Source organism: Callorhinus ursinus, unplaced genomic scaffold, assembly GCF_003265705.2.
Source record: "Callorhinus ursinus isolate GAN/ISIS: 27379988/994484 unplaced genomic scaffold, GSC_fseal_2.0 scaffold2, whole genome shotgun sequence".
Classification (NCBI taxonomy): Eukaryota; Metazoa; Chordata; class Mammalia; order Carnivora; family Otariidae; genus Callorhinus; species Callorhinus ursinus.
Genome location: NW_027397064.1, coordinates 23,462,744 through 23,483,735, shown reverse-complemented (window position 1 = coordinate 23,483,735; position 20,992 = coordinate 23,462,744). Strand labels below are relative to the sequence as shown.

Sequence of the window (20,992 nt, the reverse complement as noted above, 5' to 3'; positions counted from 1 at the left end):
CTTTCTTTCTTTCTTTCTTTCTTTCTTTCTTTCTTTCTTTCTTTCTTCTTGCAGTAAAAACATACAACATAAAATCTACTGTCATAATCTTTTTTAAAAAGATTTATTTACCTATTTATTTGAGAGAGAGAGAGAGAGAGAGTGGGGAGAGGGGCAGAGGAAGAAAATCTTCAAGCAGATTCAACTTGGGGCTCAATCCCAGGACCCATCAGATCATGAATTGAGCCAAAACCCAAGAGTGGGATGCTTAACTGACTGAGCCACTCAGGTGCCCCTGTCATAACTATTTTTAAGCGTATAGTTTAGGGGCGCCTGGGTGGCTCAGTTGTTAAGCGTCTGCCTTCGGCTCAGGTCATGATCCGAGGGTCCTGGGATTGAGCCCCGCATCAGGCTCCCTGCTCAGCGGGAAGCCTGCTTCTCCCTCTCCCACTCCCTCGGCTTGTGTTCCCTCTCTCGCTGTCTCTCTCTGTCAAATAAGTAAATAAAATCTTTAAAAAAAAAAGCATATAGCTTAGTAGTGTTAAGTATGTTTATATTGTTGTGGAATAGATCTACAAAGCTTTTTCATCTTGCAAAACTGAAACTCTTATACTCATTATACAGAAATTCCTCATTTCCCAATTCTCTCAGGCTCTGGTAACCACCATTCTTCTTTTGGTTTCTATGAATTTGACTACTCTAGATACCTCATATAAGTAGACATACAGTCTTTTTGTGACTGGCTTACTTTACTTAGCAAATGTCAACCATGTTGTAACATATCATAATTTCCTTCCTTTTTTTAAGGCTGAATAATGTACCATTGTATATATACCACATTTTGTTCATGCATTCCTTCATCAGTGAACATTTGGGATGCTTCCCCTTCTTGGCTATTATAAATAATGCTACCATAAATATAGGTGTGCAAATAATGCTTTGAGACTCTGCTTTCAATTCTTTTGGACATATACCATCAAGTGGAGTTGGTGGATAATATGGTAGTTCTATTTTTAATTTTTGAGGAACCACCATACTATTTTCCATAGCTATTTTACAACAGTAAAATCTCACAACAGTGCACAGAGGTTTCAAATACTTCACATCTTCACCAACATTTGTCATTTTCTATTATTCTGATAATAGTCATTCTAACGGGTGTAAGGTCATGTCTCATGGCTTGGATTTGGATTTCATCTTTTCATATGGTTGTTGCCCATTTGTATATCATCTTTCAAGAAATGCCATTTGAAATCCATGTCCATTTCTGAATTAGGTTGTTTGTTGTTGCTTAGTTGTAAAAGTACTTTATATAGTCGGGATATTAACCCCTTATGAGATATATAATTTTGTAAATTTTTCTCCCATTCTCTAAGTTGCCTTTTCACTTTCTTGATCATGTCCTTTGATGCACAGAAGTTTTTAAGTTTGATGTAGCCCCATTTTTCTATTTTTTGCCTTTGCTGTCTTTGCTTTTGGTGGCAGCTCCAAGAATTATTGCCAAATCCAATGTCATGAAGCTTTTCCTCCATGTTTTCTTCTAGGAATTTTATAGATTATGGTTTTATGTTTAGGTCTTTAATTCATTTTGAATTAATTTCTTACATATAGGGTAAGGTAAAAGTCTAAGTTCAATCTTGTACATGTGAAAATGTAATTTTCCCAACACCATTTATTAAAGTGACTGTCCTTTTTAAAATAATATTTAGGTCTATCACTGCTACAAAACTACATTGCCTGTTAATCCTACTATCAGAATTTTTTTTTTAATTTAACCTCCTAATGAAGCATATTACTATATCACATTATTTTTAAGAATGTTGATAAATGTATTTCAGTATAATTTATTTTCCTTGTAATCCTTTAAAATTTATTTTATGAACTGATTTTTATGCATTTATGATATAAAATATTTATTTTGTGCCTATTTATTAATTTTACACTATTATAAGAAGGAAGCTATTGGTTTCACCAGACTGCACAGGGTTTGTGGCCTCAAAAACTATTAAGAATTCAGATTATTTCAGTAACTCAGACAATGGATGAAGCCTTGAACTACGGCTATGGCAGTAAGAAATATGTAAAATCAAGAAAAGGCAAATTCAGTATGATTTAATGATTAAATAAATGCCACAAACCAAGGAGAAGGTGAAGTCTATGATGCCCACCAGATTTTTAACTTGGGTGACTGATTGGGTGACTGTAGTTCTGAGAGTCATCAGTGTAGAAGCTGCATTTAAAACCAAGAGAGAAGGGGTGCCTAAGTGGCTCAGTTGGTTAAGGGTTTGATTCTTGATCTCAGCTCAGGTATGATCTCAGGGTCATGAGTTCGAGCCCCGCATCGGGCTTCATGCTGGGCATGGAACCTATTTAAAACTGTGAGAATACCTGTCATCATCCATGGGGGGAAGGTAGAGGAAAAAATTCAATCAGGGTGAAACCAATATTCAAAGACCAGCCAATTCATTATTTTCAGCTATGGTGTCATGCAGTATATTTAATGTGTCAGCAAATAGAACTAGTATGTAAAGAATAAAACTTCAGTAAGCAATTGGTGGTTAATTTGTAAAGGACCAATTGTTATGACTCTACTCTGCATTTATAATTTTTGCACCTGCAATTATTTGCATGCAAAAAAATGCAGCTACAGTTGCCTAATTATAGGCACAACCATCCAAAATTGCCCACAAATAATAGGACAAAGAGATGCCATCTGTGAAAGTGCAGCAACTGCCTCAGACCTTTCCTGTTCCACATCCTGTAAGGCTTCCCTTTGGCTTCTGTCTTGGGCTTCATTCTTGCCTGATCTCATTCATGCATTATAGGCTGGTCATTCTAATAAACTAAGTCAGTAGGTCTTTCCTCTTATGCAACCATTATAATTACCCCCCACCAAATATAAAATGTACCATAGTATGGGCAGACTGAAAATGGAAGCCATTTCTGAAGTACATCATTTGTCTTGTTAGTGTGAACAGATTCGAGTTTTTATTCATGTGTAATTTTACAAGGTAGGCAACTTGAATGCTGTAAAGACGAAATCTCATACAAATTTCTGCTCAGAGGTGACAAGAAAATTGTGTTACTCGACTTTAAAAAAATTTAGCCATTTATTAAAAACACAGCTGTCAGTTTGGAACAAATATATTCATATTTCCCCATTATATTATTAGGACCATCATGAAATTTAATATTGTCCCTTGGAGTTTGATTTCCTAAAACAATGTCCTAACACAATCAGTACTATTGCAAATAATTACTGAACTATGTGAAGATAGTTATAATTTCAGGAGGGAAATATATAGTAGTGGACGAGAAATATAAAACCCAGGTCAACACTTGATAAGGATTCTGTTCTCATACAAATGTCAGTAGTAATAAATGTGGGAACCACATAGCCTGCTTTATGAAAATGAAATAGGTTCTGGGCAGAATAATTTGCTAAGATTTTAATGATATAGTTCAAATATTACTTGCTTATAATTTAATCATATTAAATACTCTGAATCTGATAAATCCTCTGTGATAGAAACAATCCTCACTTAAAGAATGAGAAATTGGGTAGTTATTAGACTAATGACTAAAACCAGAACATAACATATATCTCTTCTATGAAATCTGTAATTCTCCATTCTATTTATAGTGTTTGGGATTGTCATAAAGTATCACCATGAAGGTTTCAGGGGCAAATGGAGGCTTAGGGATTTTAAAATGTTCATCAGTTTTTTTTTTTTATTTAAAATATTATAGTGAACAGGAAGGTTTATTTTTGTCCTACCACATTTTTCCTCAGTGGTACATAGGTCACAAAGAATTGAAGCAGTAGTCAGACACCAGCCTTAAGTTTATGGACAATGCGGCACATGTTTAAACATTTAGACATTGGAAAGTTAGACATTAGAAATATAGTAAGATATTTAGATTTATCAAAAGAAGTCATGTTAAGAAAATGAGAATTTATAAAAGGGAAGTTATCATTCCAAAAGGAGAGTTAATTAGACGCAAAAGATTGTTCTGTTATATATAACTGAACATTTCAATGGATGCAATCAAAATTCAAAATATTGTTAATAGCATAATAAACTTAAGCTGTTTGTTTTCACAAGAAGCAAAAGAACATTTTGAGACATTAAAAAAGATAATGTTACTCACATCCTGAGCTACCATTTGTTGATACCAGAGTCAAGTTGGAAGGCCATGGATTCCGAACAATATCTTGCCAGTGAATTGTGTCTGTGTAACAAAGAAATTTGTTCTGATCTACATACACTCCACCATTAAGGATTTCTGTATTAAAACAAACAAACAGAGATTTCTTGTCAAACTTTTTGTTGATGAAAAGGTAGTCAATAAAAATGATTTATTCTTAAACTTATTTTATTTTATTGTTATGTTAATCACCATACATTACATCATTAGTTTTTGATGTAGTGTTCCATGATTCATTGTTTGTGCATAACACCCAGTGCTCCATGCAGAACGTGCCCTCTTTAATACCCATCACCAGGCTAACCCATCCCCCTACCCTCCTCCCCTCTAGAACCCTCAGTTTGTTTCTCAGAGTCCATAGTCTCTCATGGTTATAGTCTTAAACTATTTTAATGTTAAATCAGAGTTACATTGTTAATAGCCAAGACATCTTTTAAAATATCACTTACTGAGTCATATAAATTGACTGCAGAAATTGGGAAAGATTGAAAAATATAAAGAAATACAACCACTCATAATATAAATACCCAGAGAGACACTCTTCACATTTTGGTATAGATGTTTTCAGTCTCTTTCCTTTTTGCTTTCTTCTGAAATTGGGATAACATTGAATATAATATTTCATAACCTGCTAGTTTTAATATTAAGTGGTGAGTATTTAATGATAATTAAATGTTATTCTGCATTATTTCTAATGAAACTACAATATGCTAGAGTATAAATTAAATAATATTTATTTAACCAGTTCCCTCTTATTGGTCATTTAACTTGTTTATCTCTCTTAAAAAAATTATTAGTCCATGTGACATCAACTGGAGTCAGTAGGAAGCAATTAAAACAAAATGAAAGCTAAAATTAATGTTTCAATTATGAAGAAATGTTCTTTGATCTTTGATCCTCCCAAATGGAATCAATAGAATTGCCTATTATTCTTTAAGAACAACACAAAGACATAATAAAACCCTATGGTTCATTGGAACAATGGCAGGACCATGGGATAAAATGAACTAAAGCCAATTTTTACTTGATTCTCTATTTCACACTGGCCTTGATCAGCTAACTTGTTCCCCCTGAACAACAGCTGATAGTATATGTAATTCTCTTGCAGATTGTTTTAAGTTATCCAGAAAAAAAAAAAAAAGATATTCCCTCTGAAAGTACTATTTTTTTTTTTTTTGGAAAATACTATTCTTACTACTTGAAGAAATTGGTTAGAAATACACATAGCATCTTCCTGCTCAATATCTACCACATCACATCTTCCCCTTCTATCCAATATAAAAACAACTTAAGAGAAATTATATTTCAGTCCATAATACACTGTTACAAGTAACAAAAACAGTTAACAATAATTTCTATAGATAGAGGATGATTTTTCTCACATAAGAAACCTATAGGAGGTAGTGGTGTCCACAGGACCCACATCTGATTTGTGTGTTGGTTTTATTTGTTACAGGCACAAGAAGGTTGATGTATCTAAAAGTGTCTGTCTGAATTCAAGGCAAGATGAAAACAGAAGAGCAAGCAAGAGACATCCTCCTACTGAGGCTTTGACTTTCTATTTGGGAAGAGATGTATTCCCCAAGGATTATGTAGGCATTTTATTGGCCAGAATGGTGTCCCATGAGCATTCCTACTACAAGAGAGGCTGGGTGGACTTACTGCTGCTTGAACAAAACTTAAACAAGCAGGACTGTTAGTGAGAAAGAAGAGGAACATGAATAATGGGAAGGCAACTACTCTATTTCCCATGGTGGCCTTGAGAAAATAATCTCTTGTGCAGTATCCCTAGCTAAACTTTTAAGAGTCACCTTAAACCAAGGAGGGAGACAAAAGAATGAAAGGAACATGTGACACCATAAAAGGAGTATTTGTGGAAGTAAGATAGGTGGGCACATCTCAATTGCCTTATTGCGTTGTATGTATAAAATGCACCAGATAAATTTTGACATCGCAGGGCTTTCTACATTTAAAATCACTCCTGTTCTCATCATCAATCCGTTCACTGACTATTGGTTCCATTTTTTCAGGTGAGGAAAAAAAAAAAGAAACAAAAATAAATTAGATCATCTTTCTACTTCTAAAACCCAGTTCATTATTTTTCATGACCTAATCATCCAATCTTCATCAAAGCAGAGGGAGATATAAGATGTAAGAAAGACTGTGAGAAAGGATATCTACATTAATGCTTGGCATTAAAGTTTCTATCTATGAAATGTGACGATCTCATACTAATAGCTTTCTCAGGAGACATTAGGTGATGCTCTTCTGCTCTAGAAATAATTCTTCATTAGGTGGCAAGAAAGGAGATTTTGACTGCTATCCAGGAAATGAAGGTTATTTTTCAGTCTACATTTGGAAAAGTTCTACGTTAAAAAATGTGAGGAGAAAACATAATAGCTCAACTATTGTAGAAAGAGTGTATTTTTCAGGATTCACATTATAATTCAAATAGTTCATATTGAAGGAACACAGTATCCATCTCTAACTTCCTGTCTAAAAATATTTAAATGGAATCAGATTATATTATACTGAATAATAATCTCATCAAATCCCTTCAACAATATTAATCTGCTACCAATGTTGACATTTGTTTCTCAGAAATATTCTGTTCAAAAGCTTGGTTTATACTTGGAAAAGGATTTAGAAAAGAGGCAGTAATAATTCAAGTATAATCTTACATGTTAAAATTTCAAATTAAGACTACAATCATGATCAGTTTGGATAACACCCTAAATTCAAAACCCAGCATCTGCTAGCAATTCTGGTCAGGAAGATTTATAAACTTCTAGTATTTAATGATGGATTTATAAGGCACATTTAGTCTATTCATGTATGAGTCTATTTTCCCTGAAAATAGTCTTTTCCTTTATTTTTGGCTTAGATTGTATTCTGTTGGTGAATGTCGAAACACTATAATCAGAAAATGTGCATTTTATTGACATTTATAGGAGAGTTTTAACATATACTTTATCTTACATTTTCTTTTGATCAATTTGGTTACCTCAGTACAGGTGAGGAAATGTTAATATTGTATTTATTCATTGGTATAGTTTACATTGATTTCAAACTTTATACTTTTTTTTTTTTTTTTTTTGAGAGAGAGTGCACATGGGGTAAGCGGGTGGGACGGAAGGCGGAGAGAGAGGGAGAGAAAATCCTAAATGGGCTTCATGCCCAGCAGAGAGCTACATGTGGCTCAATCTCAGGATCCTGAGGTCATGACGTAAGCAGAAACCAGGAGTCAGATGCTTCGCCTGAGCCACCCAGGTGCTCCTATGCAAAATTTTAAACTTCAATTTAATATGCTTTTTTGGTGAAATATTCAGTTAGATTTATTTCTGAACTAAGAAAATTCTAGGGAAATATTTTGACCTGTAAGAAGGTTGTTAGAAACACAGATTATTTACTGGACAAAAGGGCTTCCTAATGTTTTTGACTATTACGGCTTGGCTGCCTTTTTAGATTAGAAAGAAAGACAAGGATTAGAAAAAGAGAAATGCTTGGTAAGATATTTATCCAAGAAGATATCAGGAAAATGTCTGGTCATACTTTAGATCTATCTTTACCAACAAACAAGAACAGCAGAGTTGTCATAAATTCTATTAAAGACTTATTGGATCTGTGTTATGCCAAGAGAGCTTCCCTTCCATTAGAATGAAATTAAGTGATTAATAATTAAATTTTTAAAACCATGACAAAAAAGAGGATTTCTAATTCTAAGTAATGTAGAAAACAAGCACAAATGTAACTGACATTCACATAAAGATGCACAAAGCCTGGAAAAGTGAAATGACTTAAAGAATAAGTAAATGACCTCAGGGTCATCCCATCTATTGTATTTCACTTCCACTGTAGGAAATATATCAGAGAAAACATATCAGAGAAACACATATAGAATCTTGGTCATTGTAATAATCGGTAGAAAAAAACTGCTAAGAATTTTTTATATTATATAAAAATACTCCCAGTAAGTTCACAAAACAGAACTCTTTTTAATAAATGTCACAATTAAGTATGGTAAGATATATGAAATATGATATTCTATGCAAAAAATATTTAATTTTTAAAAATTCTGCCAAACACTTAAACAGGTTTGTGTATCAAACATTTCCTACTAGATTAATGTATGAAAGTCAAGTAAAAAATATGAATCTTTTTGTATGTAAAGTAAATTATAATCCACACTACTCTCCCATACATTGAATTTAACACATATAGCACACAATTTATAACTGAAATGCTAGACTAAACTCTATGAAGGCAAGGAATATTTTTCAATTCTGTATCTATATCAAACCTGAAGCAATAGCTAATCAACACATATTTGTTAAATCAAACTTAAAACACAAAAGTAACATGGAATTTGCCACCAACATTGATCAATTAACTTCTGTTGTAACTTTTAATTTTAAATTCTGACCAAATCAAAGTAAAAATCAAAGTTATTTTTTTCCTTAAACTCTCTATAGTTTATCTGAACTGGTTCTATATTTCATTATGTCAGAGGTCATTTCTGTTTTGGTCAAAACTCTATCCCCAGTGTCTAGCATTATTTAAGGCAGAAGCCAGAGATACACAATAAACATTTGCTCTATGAAATCAAATATAATAGTCTGATTACAGAAAAACATATTTGGGTAGACCAATAAATATCTATCTTGAGTATAGGAAAAAATTTTAAAAATATGTAATTTTGAAGTAGAGTTTTTATAAGCTAAAAGATAAATAGCTTTTATTATATAAAATGCTTACAATTGATAATGTACAAAATTACTGCAAGCAGTATGCTGGATATTTATAAGTCACATTTAGACATTTTCTTCTGTATCCCTAAACCTATTTTGTGCATCAAATTCAGTTATTATTTATCAAGTAAATAATGATGATTTTGAGCTATCCTGGACACATCAAATTTCCTCAAACCTGTGCAAATTACCTAGTATATGTAAGAGCATGTTTTTTATATTGAATTGTAAATCTACCTCATATTGTTCCTTAAATTATTTTCTAGAAAGGTGTAAAGTGCCAATATGACATTTTAAAGAGGATATAAAGTATTTGTGTCTTAGTCTTCCAATCCGCAAAGATTGTCCATTTGACCATTTCTTCCCTTGATTTCCCATTTGCTTGAGTCTAATGAAGAAGGAAATGTTTGTGTTATTTAAATAAGTTATTTTGCACTCTTCATTTCTTTTCAAATGCTAGTTATTATAGTGAATTTGGGGATGAGTGACCATTAAAAGAATTGTTGACATTTTGCAAATATATTCTCTCAAAAGAAAATGTGATAAAATACTGAATCATGGTTCCCCCCTCCCCGCCTGGTATGAAATAGACTAATTGTGATGTAGCATCCCTGCTGAAAATACAGATTAATATGACCTCCTTACACAGTTTAAGAAGTTGACAAAATTGCTTTGACCCCATGCATAATTTGTAACTATTTCATAAATAAGATTGAATGTTTTTTTTTTTTACAAAATAAAGATAATTTTAAATGCAGTTAGCCATATTCCACTATAGTCTACATGACTGGTATCAACAGTAAACATTTTACTTCTACTCACAAAGCTACCAAAGATAATATAAGAAAATCAAATAAGCAAGAATGAAATACTTAATATCAATCCCTGATTGTATATCTAAATGTCTTGTTTTGCTTGGGCACATCTACAGGTAAACCTTAGAGTTAAAATAATAATAAAAATAAATAAAGATTAGAGATATTGCACTTGTCTAATTACTGTGGAAATGTCTGACTAATCCATATATCAGACTTATATTGCCTAAACAAGCCAAAGGTCACAGTCAAGAAGTCAGAATCCAAAGTGGCAAAACCCATTTTCAAGATGAAGCTATAGGACGCAGTCACCGGATTTTCTCAGACATAAAGCAATGTATCTTTCTTACTGTCATCACCTTAAGCAACACAAGTCTGTTGGCAGATAATGATACAAAAATAATATAGCTCACATCATCCACCTGTGATACTTAATACATCATCTCTGGAAGGGACTTGGTCCAGAGATTCCTATATCTTTCCCAAACCCAGACCTTTCAGCTGGGAGCACAGTGAATTGCTGCTACCCCACTGGGTCAGCCCTCAAGGTTCATTATTAATAAGCTGAGACTCTAAAGGCTAATGAGAACCGGGTGCTTGAGGAGACAATGGCTCATTCATCATCAATCAAGCTTTGAAGTTTTTATACAGATGATTTAAGGAGAGTTGAAGTGTGCAAAATTGAAATGTCACATTTGTATTGGGAGTGGGGAGAAGGTGATAATGTAAATGAGTGATGTAACCCTCTGTATTTCAGCTCAATGATCAGAGTCAAAAGCTCATGGACGTGGATACTGAATGAATGCTGGGAAGCAACAGTGGACAGTTTTCTGATCCAAGCAGGCAATTTCAAGAAGAAATGATTAGATTCACTGGCTGAAAATCAGCTTAAAATAGAAAATAATGGCAAAAATATCTTGATTTCAATTGAATAGAGCTCAGTAATGCTCTCCATAAAGTTCCAGTGTACAATTCTTAGCTTTCATTATGTTTCAGCTTGCATCCGAACTCTGAGAAGTCTACTATGACCATCTAGCTTTTAGAGGTTAACTGCTGCTAACTCATACAACACTGATTATCTGAACCACCCCCAACAGAGCAAATACTATCCTACCTCCTTTATCCTTTTGCATACTTATCTTATCTCCCCTCTTATAGATCTCTAGAGGATAAGAACCATGACATACATCTTTCTGTGGCCTTAGTGTCAAAAAAAGTGTCAAGCACATAGTAGAAATTGATGATTATAATGACAATAACAACATATCTTGAGAACATAACTGATATTTATAAGAAAGTTTTTGGTTGCTGAATTGATAGTCTAATGTAAGTCATATTTCCTCTTCATACTAGATAATGTTCACATTATAAATCACATAAAATATTGAATGAAATTAGTGTAATTCTAATGTATTAATTCTTCTTATCTATTAGGGAACTAGTAATCCACTTAAACTCATTGATGATGTCTGGAAAATTTTAAAAATAAATTTTGTCTTGTAACTGTCTTTAAATTATGATTACAGGATTTCCTTTTCAAATTGTTCTCCTACCTCATTATATAATGCTATGTATGTGCCAATATGTTTAATATTTACCCCTAATAATTTCTTCCAAACTTTTACTCCCCCTGTTTCCTTTTTTCAGTTAACATCAGAATAACATGCTGTGAAAGTCAAGTAGACTCCAAACTTGAGACTTACCATTAATTCATTTACCTCTATAATTAATCAATCTGATATCCTAAATAAAATTTGTCATAATGTCTCTTAATTTATCCCACTCTTTTTACATCTACTGGTATTCTTAATTCAGGTTCTATCATCTCATAGCAGATTGAACTTCTTGCTTCAAGCCACTCTCCCCACAAATTCATCTTGCATACTAAAGTCATAGTAAATTCTATACTATAGGTAGATAGATACATATACATATAAGTAAGCAGCTGGTTAGATAAGACAGACAGACAAACATACAGGTAGATATGCTATAGGTAGATGGGTGGGTAGACAGACAGATAAATAGGTGATGGATCGATTCATCTTCCACTCTTGGGGCTTTGAGTGTAAAGGCAATAATACCCAATCTAGGTAACTAGGTAAAACTAAGTTCAAAATATAGTTTTCTGCTTGCAATATGTGTGACCTTGTAGACCTTTATGAAACTCAGTTTGCTCAACTCTATAATGGAAATATTGTACTCATGGTATCTGTCACACAGTTGTGGATTATACTATACTTTATACTTAGTAATTACTTAGAGAGTTGTTTACTCATTGGTATAAACAGAGTAATGCTTTTTCTATGTATTTATATAAACTTTGCATTATTTAGTATTAGATTATATTATATTTAAAAGAAGACAGAATTTTATTTATTTATTTATTTACTTATTTATTATAAAAGTCTGGCTTGGTGATTCAAAGTTATTATGGAATATCCACAGTCATCAGGGGCCCAGATTCCATTTCATCTTGTTGCTCCACCATCTTTAAAACAAGAGGACTTTCTACTTGGTAAATTCCATGCAAAAGATGAAGGAAAGTGCATTGTCTCTTAATGAAGGTCCATGCAAAGAGCCACCGAAAAAAGACTGATTCCCTACCTTCCTTGTGCCTAGCTATTGGCTCCACGAATTTGTTCATGGGTGGCCACATGATTAGCTGAATTTCATATACTATGTAAAAGCTAGTCAGTGGTAATGGATATTGGGAGACAACAGTTTCTGTCATCAAAAGAAATCTCCTTGCATCTTCTGGATACTTATAAATCTCGTGACTTCAACAAATACATAGTTTTTCAAACTTTTTCACTAAAGCATAACATATACACATAGATGTGCATATATAATATGTAATGCATTTTTACAAACTGAACACACTTATGTAGTCAACACCCAGATCAAGAAATAGAACATTCCATCATCACAGAAGCCTTCCTTATGCTTTCTTCTTCACACCACTCCCTTAAGGAAATTTTATCCTGAGTTTGAACAAAATTACTTTTACCTAGTTTTGTATTTTAAATAAGTGGAATAATACTATATGCATTCTTTCTTGTCTGGCTTCCTTTTGCTCAATATTATGTTTATAAAATTCATCCATATTGTTCATTTTCATTGCTGTATGGTATTGAATGTTTTATTTGTCCATTCTATACTGACGGGCATTTGAGTGCCTTCCACATTTGGGCTATTACAAATAATGCTCCTATTAACATCCTAGCATATGGTTTTTGGTAACCAAATGTGCACATTTATATTGCATACATACCTAGAAATGAAATTGCTGGACCATAGTGACGATCCATTTTTCAAAGTGCTTTTTACCAATTTATATTCCCATCAGTAGTGTGTGAAGAATCTACTTGCTTCTTAGCCTTGTCAACCCTTATTTCTTTTTTTTTTCTTCTTTTTTTCTATGTATTTTTTATTGTAAACATTCTGGCTGGTATGATGTGGTATTACTTTAATTTGCACTTCCCCAATGATTAATAAGGTTTAGTCTCTTAAATATTATTTTTTAAATATGGTTTTCATAGGCAAGAGGTTTATTGTTTACTTGACAAAGGGTCTTTCAATGTGTGAAACACAAAACACTGTGGAAAACTTTATCTCTATTTGAGGTTATTAGTAAACAACTGAGTAAGTTAATGTACCAGATGTTACCCTCCTAACTTTTAATTTTGTTTTTATTGCAGGGGAATCTGATTCAATGTTTTGAAAATGATACTTTAAAATATATTGGACAATATACTAAAACTATATCAGTAATTATATAAACAAAGAGCAAAGTATGAATTCTGAAAGATGGATGCAAAAGTCACAAGTGAATATCTATCTGATAAAGATGAAACATAATTAAAGGTATATAAAGAGAAAGAATGAAAAATTCATTATCTTTGCTATTAAAATAGAACACTCCTTTACATAAAGATCAAATATTTTTACTCCCCTACCTCCCAGAAAGCCCTCAATACAGACAACGATACTCTTAACTGCTCCAAGTTTCCAGAAAATATAATAGCTTCAATAGAACAAATCAGTAGAGTTCAATGTTTCATTACCAATAAGGGGGAAAGACATATTAGTACCCAGAAATGATTTGTCCCTTTTATTTATAGGCTTTAACACAATAAGCCTGAGATATACTGCAAGGTCACTTTCAAATATCTCACCTACAATATTAGTTTGTATAGTTTTAATAACTCTTCTCACAATGTGTGATTTCCTCACTACTTCTTTAGAGTATTTCAGAAAAGTATGATTTGTTCTGATGACAGTAATAATAAATAATATTGCTATGTATGTCTGTTGCTGGCAAGCTAAGACTTGCAGATAAAAGATAAAGCAAGAGAAAGAAGAATGACTTAATCTTGTAAAATGATTATACTATTTCAAACATCAAGATTTTTAAGATATATAAGAATCTTAAAAATAACATATACATGGCTTTGGGGGGCAGATGTCTTTGCTAAAATGTCTATTTGTTAAAGTGATATTAAAATAATAAAAATGCCATTTTACAAAATAAGTCATAAAATAACAATGTACAGAAGCTGGTACTATTATACTTTAAAAACCCACAGTTAGGTCCAAATGAAGTAGATTTTTTAAATAGAGTTTTAATCTGGAGAAAATTAGGAATAAATGATTGAATAGGAGTATCATCATTTTATGAAGCATTGGCTTCAAAAGCTGTTAGATTTCCCTCTGTTCACTTCAGGTTCGTGCATAGTTCACAGGTCCCAATGTCTCCACTGGCAATTTCCAGGTGACCTTTCCATTGTTGCCATCACCATTGTGCTTTAAAGAAATAAGGGTAAATTCTAAAGGACAGGGACAAGAAAACTAGGCTCTCCTCTTCCATTTCAAGAATCTGGCATTTTTACTGCAGCAGGATGGATTAATTAGGAAACAGAGAGCACTATTAAACACATCTCTGTAGTTCAAGTTTGAGCAGGGAGGTGGGACTGCTCCACACTTTTGTTTAAATTTATTAAGTTAAAAATTAAATCAATAAAATGTATAATAAAAATTAGATGTGTAACAAGCATTAAACTATAATAATACTGCTGGTTAATATAAGGAAAACGAAGCCATTACTCTTGAATAAAGACAAGATGTAATCAAATACTGTATTTGCTCAGAGATTTTAAGAGTTAAAACTAGATATCTAAAATATCTGAAGAAGAAACTTATTAAAATTTCTACAGAAAGTACTTGACGTCATTTTTAATAAATCATTATATTCTATGGCTCCTAGAACCATCACTCTCATTTTTCTCCATTGTAAAAATTATTTTCATCTTGTGACATTTGATGTCATAACAAAATAGGATCCACTATGCCCTGGTAAAGTTCTATAACCTTATCATGTCTTCTAAATTAAGATGCATTCTTATTTTAGAATGCCTCTACTTTCCTAGGTTAATAAATATGATTTAAAAATTATTTCAGGTATTTGGCTGCTCTTGAGGCTGGATGTGAAGAAATGACTCAAGTGCCAATCTGCCTAACAATGTCAGATGAGTCAGTCAACTCCAGATGCCAAAATTCAAGAAGAGAAGACTGATGGGATGTAAATTCTGCACAGGCTGTGGGGTGAGAACGGGTAACCATGACTCCACCACAGATTACTCGTGGGGCTTCAGTCACATTGCTTATTCTCCCCAAGTCTCGGTCCTTTACCTATAAAATAGATATTAATAATAAGCAGACATTAATAATACCTCTCCCCAGGACAACTGTAAGGAGAAGAAGAGTTCATACATATAAACGCTCACCACAATATCTGTCATAGAGCAAATGTTTAATTGATGTATTATTATTATTGCTATTAGGAAAATAAGAAAGATTCTCTGGTAAACAAATTTCTTCTATCCTGCTTAACAATCTTTTCTGCTCCCTTTTACAAATACACTTCTGAGAGACCTAGAGCTGAGGCTGGGTTATTAGGCAAAATTAGAATATATGTTTTGTGTTTGCTTTTTAAAAAAATATTTCATTTAAAAAAATTATTTTCAACCTACATGAGTTTGAGATGCCCTTTTAATAGTATACTATGGGTTCTGGACATCCATAAAATTACTTAACATCCTTAAATTCGGAGTTTTCTTTTTCTGGGTAGGATTCTAATACCCCAGTGGCATAACAAAAGACACACAGAATGATTAAACAAGGTGCTGAATGTTTCACATATAGGGGTCAAGCTAGGATTCAAATGCCTGCATAGCAGGTTCCAGAGCCCATGGTTAACCACCTCACTCTAGTGCCTCTTGGTAAATGCTGCCATTATTTGAACATCTTTATAATGCAGCATTTCTCTTAATCCTCACAGAAGTCCTATGAGGTAATTATTACTAGTCTTATTTTATAGATGAGAACACTGAAGTTTAGAGAGGTAAATAACTGGTAGGAGTTCTAGAGAACTATGATTCCAACTCATTAACTGCTGAGTTGAGATCCTGCTTTTAAACTTTTTATTCTTCCATAATAAAAGGAAAGTTTGAGAAATTTAAAGGAAAAAAAAAGTTTAAGCAGAGATGAGGTACAACTCTAAATTATATAATCTACTTCTAAGTATAATTAAGAACTCAGAGTAATTTCCCTGAAGTCCTTTTTGAAAATATTTTATTGAGTTGAAAGGTAAAATTATGCTTTTAGGATATTTTTTTCTACATGAAAAATTGTGCATTGAAAAAAAAATCTTGGCTCTGTTAGATATTGGATTATATCCCAACCTCATCATTGGAGGTGCATTCCTTTTGCATCTGTCAAAAGTAGACACAGAGGAAAAATCAGCATAATAAAACTTCAACAATTTAGCCTACTTAAGGAAAAACCCTTCAATTCCTTAAGAAGACTGAATTAAAGAAAAGAAAGGAGGGCAACTTTACTATTTTCAAGTACAGGGGACTTTATGCTTAGTCCTTGGAAGCTCTACTTTAATGAATAGGACACAATGATTTTTAATTACCTTATCCAAAATCATAACCTGAGTAGAATCTGCCTCTATGTACTTTGCAACTCCATTTCTAAAAATAGGAAAATGTAGGGCATTTGGTTCTCTTAACCAAATCTGCAATGCCCTCATAATGTTTTTTCCTATTGTTGCTGAACAATTAATACAAAGAGATCAAAAGAACAAAGCATTCAAATTAGTGAAATCAAATCAATGAAAATATATTTTAACATTAAACTTAATACCCTGATAATTTTAAAGGCAAATGAAGTAAAGCTCATAGAGTGGAAGAAAAAGGAATTCAAAATTAAAACATATGGTTAATGTCGCTTTATCACAAGAACCTTCTGCAGGTAAACTTACTGAATTAAATTGTATACCACTCAATAGTACAAGAAGATTGAGGTATCTTCTTAAGGCATAAATTTTAAAAATTATCCTTCTTTTTTATTTGAAATAATTAAATATATCCTTCTTTAGATATATCTATCAGGTAACTTTTATTTAAAATAGTGGAAAAGCCCGCATAGGGCTCCCTGCTCAGCAGGGAGTCTGCTTCTCCCTCTGACCCTCCCCTGTCTCATGCTCTCTCTCATTTTCTCTCTCTCAAATAAATAAAATCTTAAAAAAGAAATAGAACAGTGGAAAAGAAAAAAATAGTGGAAAAGGAGAGAGGTGATTTTCCTTGGGAGTTTGGGATATTTTATTAATTTTATTTACATTAATTTCATAAATGGATTGAGAAAACAAGAATATAAAATATTGTATATCAATGGGTTTTTTTTAAAGATTTTATTTATTTATTTTAAAGAGAGAGCCAGCAAATGGGGGGCGGGAACAGCAAGAGAGGAAGAAGGAGAGAGGATCTCAAGCAGATGCTGTGCTGAGCACAGAGCCCCACAAAGGACTCGATCCTGAGACCCCAAGATCATGATCGGAGCTGAAATCAAGAGTCAGACACTCAACCAACTGAGCCACCCAGGCGCCCTACATGGAAGAATTTTTATTTTACCTCTAACAAAAGGATATGTTCAATTTTAATTACTTCATTATCTTTCAAAGTATAAAGCCCTTAACTAAAATTTTCTCACATATAAAGTAGAATTAGAGACAATATTTTTAGAAATTTTTTGAGACTAAATATTTAATTGTGAATTCAAAAAGATTTAAACTAGATAATTTAATATGACCTCACTAAAGAGAATATTTCATAGATTATCTTGTATGCATTCATATTCTATGCCTAATTTACTTTTGTAGGATGTGTTTATACAGCTATGTCATATTTGAAATAATTTTACATAGAAAATTAAGCTCCAGTGATAATCTCTATTTAAAGCTACCTAGCTTGAGATGCAAGGGGAAAAAAAATAAAGAAGACTAACCAGACCAGTATAAAAATGTGGAGGGGCACCTGGGTGGCTCAGTTGGTTAAGCAACTGCCTTCGGCTCAGGTCATGATCCTGGAGTCCCGGGATCGAGTCCCACATCGGGCTCCCTGCTCAGCAGGGAGTCTGCTTCTCCCTCTGACCCTCTTCCCTCTCGTGCTCTCTCTCTCTCTCTCATTCTCTCTCTGTCAAATAAATAAATAAAATCTTAAAAAAAAATCTTTAAAAATGTGGAATACAAGTGGGGATGTTGGTAGGAGTACCACTAAGTGCCCTCAGTTCTACTTTCATCATTGTTACATATACATCTTTTTCTTTTTATCATTAAACAACAACACAAAACATTATTTACTAAAAAGCTATAATATTTTCAGAACAATTTTTAACAATTTTCTAAGTGGCCCTGCTCCTGTAGTCTCATTTTACTTCAGAGCTCAGAACAATTAGATGATAACATCTGGCAAGTATTGTTCCAAACTAGATGATAAACATAATTATTTTAAAAGTATGTTTGTGTTGAATTAAAAAAAAGGAATGGTAATTTATACCTTAAAGTACATTTTTTAAATAAAAATATTTTAAAATATCGTATCTTTTGTAATTATGTAATACCTTATTTTCTTTGCAGCTTCAAGAGTTATAATCTAAATTGCAACTGAAGGAAGCTTAAGCTAGCTGATATGCACCTAGCTATTTCCATGCTTCAAAGCCTGCAGAACCATCTGCTTGTTGGCAGGTGTAATTAATTAGCTAAGTGGAAAAGATGCTCCCTTTTAGAATCAATAGGAGGAGAGGAGGGAGAACTCTATGAAACCCAGTCCTAGGCAGACCCATCGGCTGGGTGCCTCTGGGCAAATTTCCGATGCTGAAAACTCATTGAATTTAATGGTTCTTAATTTCACAAGGTTTCTAATTACAGCTAGGATAATAAGATGTGATCCAAAAGTTAAAAAAAAAAAAAGTTTGGCACATTTTCAAGGAAAATCCTTCCACACAATGTCAACATCCTGAAGTGTAGAAGTTCATTTATTTATACACTTTTTCCATTTATTCACTCAACTTTGTTAATAAGCAATTTTGGATCTATTCAGCTGACAGGTGGCAAATGCATATTAATAATAGAAAGATGTACCACATTAAATTTTTTATGTAAACCACCATTTCTTTTCAGAAGTAGACAGAAGTCAACTCAAAGTATATCATTACTCACTGAATAGATTTAAAAAGACCATTTCTCAGGAAGTAAATGGGCAAAAATATTGTCAAAAACAAAGATCAAAAACTACTTATACTTTTATCTATATAGCTTGTACTAAGTTACTGCTGAACAGTCTGGACAATAATGAATTCTACAACATCTCCTAGCGGTTGGCCTTAAATGGTTAAGGTGAGGGAGGTTTCAGGAACACAGAGTGGGTTGGAAGTAGGGCAGACTGGGGGAGAACTGCTGCAGCTAAAAGGCACAGAGGCTGTCCACTTCAGAGGAGTGTTACCAAGAGACAGTGTGACTCCAGGGTTGCCGGAGCTCAGTTTTGTTCTCAGGGGCCCAAATCCTGAATGTGTTGGGTAGTGCCCCACTTTGTAAACATTTCCCATGCCAAGCAAAGCTGTCAGCCAGTTATGGTCTTTGACTAGCAGTTTACTGCATCTGGTTTATTAACAAATAAATCTGGGGATTCCTCAATATCCATTCTTTACATAAATAACCATACGGAGATAGGATCTCATTGATCAAGTCTTATCAGCTCCCCTACCTACTGATAGAGAATGGAAAGGGAAGATGAGGCAGTTATAGAAGTCATGAAAAAAAGAAAGAAAAGTGCAAAAGTTCCTATAGTTATGTGAAGAATGGAAGCCTAGAATGCAATGAATTCCATCCCTCCTCTTCATTCTTATTGTGATCCCCATTTGTTGTCATGGAGGTGCACTAAGCCTCTAGCTAAATTATGAAGTTTGGAATGTGTGCTGCTGAAATATCAGCACAGGACATCACACTCCCACCACTGAAATCACATGTGGATTTTAAGTAGGTGAAGGCTTTTATGTCACCAGGAAGGTGAAATTCAGTAACTGGCTGTTAGATTAGCATGGACTTGTTTACAGGGTTAACTTACTAGCACAAAGAAAATTAAAGATTAAAGGATATTGGAAAGTTAAAGTATAATTTAGATAAAAGGGGAAAAAATAGAAAAAAAAGTTGTAGTCAGGAATATAATCCCAGACTTGTTGTTGGTCCTGAATCAGTCAGTAAGGTGTGGATATATACTTGATCCTTGGAGACTAGAGGTGGAAAGGAGTAAAGAAGTATCAACAAGTATATTTCATAATTCTAATGAGGTTCTGCTAAAAAAATTGATTTCTATATAATATACCCTTGTTCTTTGGGAAGAAATGAATTGAGAGACATTCAGATCCCACTATCACTGAAATTAACAGGCCAAAAAAATTCCAAAGAAGCCATTCCATTAATCAGTTTCAAAAGAAAGAAATCTCAAGAACTGACTTCAGGCAAGTAGGATGCTTTCAGCCAGGAGTAAGTAGGCTGCAGGCAAAATCTTAGCTGCCTGCTGTTTTTACTTCTGCTCTCCAAAAATGCCAGAGTAACAGAGGACTTCTGGGAACCACACACTGATTTCTTCTCTGTACTTAGGACACAGGAATTTCAGGACACTTGGGCTCTTTCCCCTAGGTCCTTATCTTAGTTTTTTGTTTTGTTTTGTTTTAGTGCTGTAGCCTCCCTCCCAGGTCCATTTTGGAGGGATATGGTTGTAGTGGGTCCTTCTGTATCAACTCTTCATCCCTAATAGTGAGTGTTCACTCTACCCCTGAGCAGAAGGTAAAGTCATTTCAATAGGATTCTACTCAACCTCTATCTAGATAGATAGATCTATG

The 20,992-nt window shown here is 33.3% G+C and overlaps 1 protein-coding gene across 8 annotated transcripts in view; it reads right to left on the bottom strand.

The window, feature by feature from the left end:
- Nucleotides 1-20,992, bottom strand: part of ERBB4 (erb-b2 receptor tyrosine kinase 4) — a 1,101,497-nt gene that overhangs the window by 360,492 nt on the left and 720,013 nt on the right. For all 8 annotated transcript variants that reach the window (XM_073879088.1, XM_073879094.1, XM_073879096.1 and 5 more), the window contains exon 4: nucleotides 4,132-4,266. In XM_073879088.1, coding sequence (XP_073735189.1) covers nucleotides 4,132-4,266 — 135 coding nt within the window. The remainder of the gene's footprint in view (nucleotides 1-4,131; nucleotides 4,267-20,992) is intronic.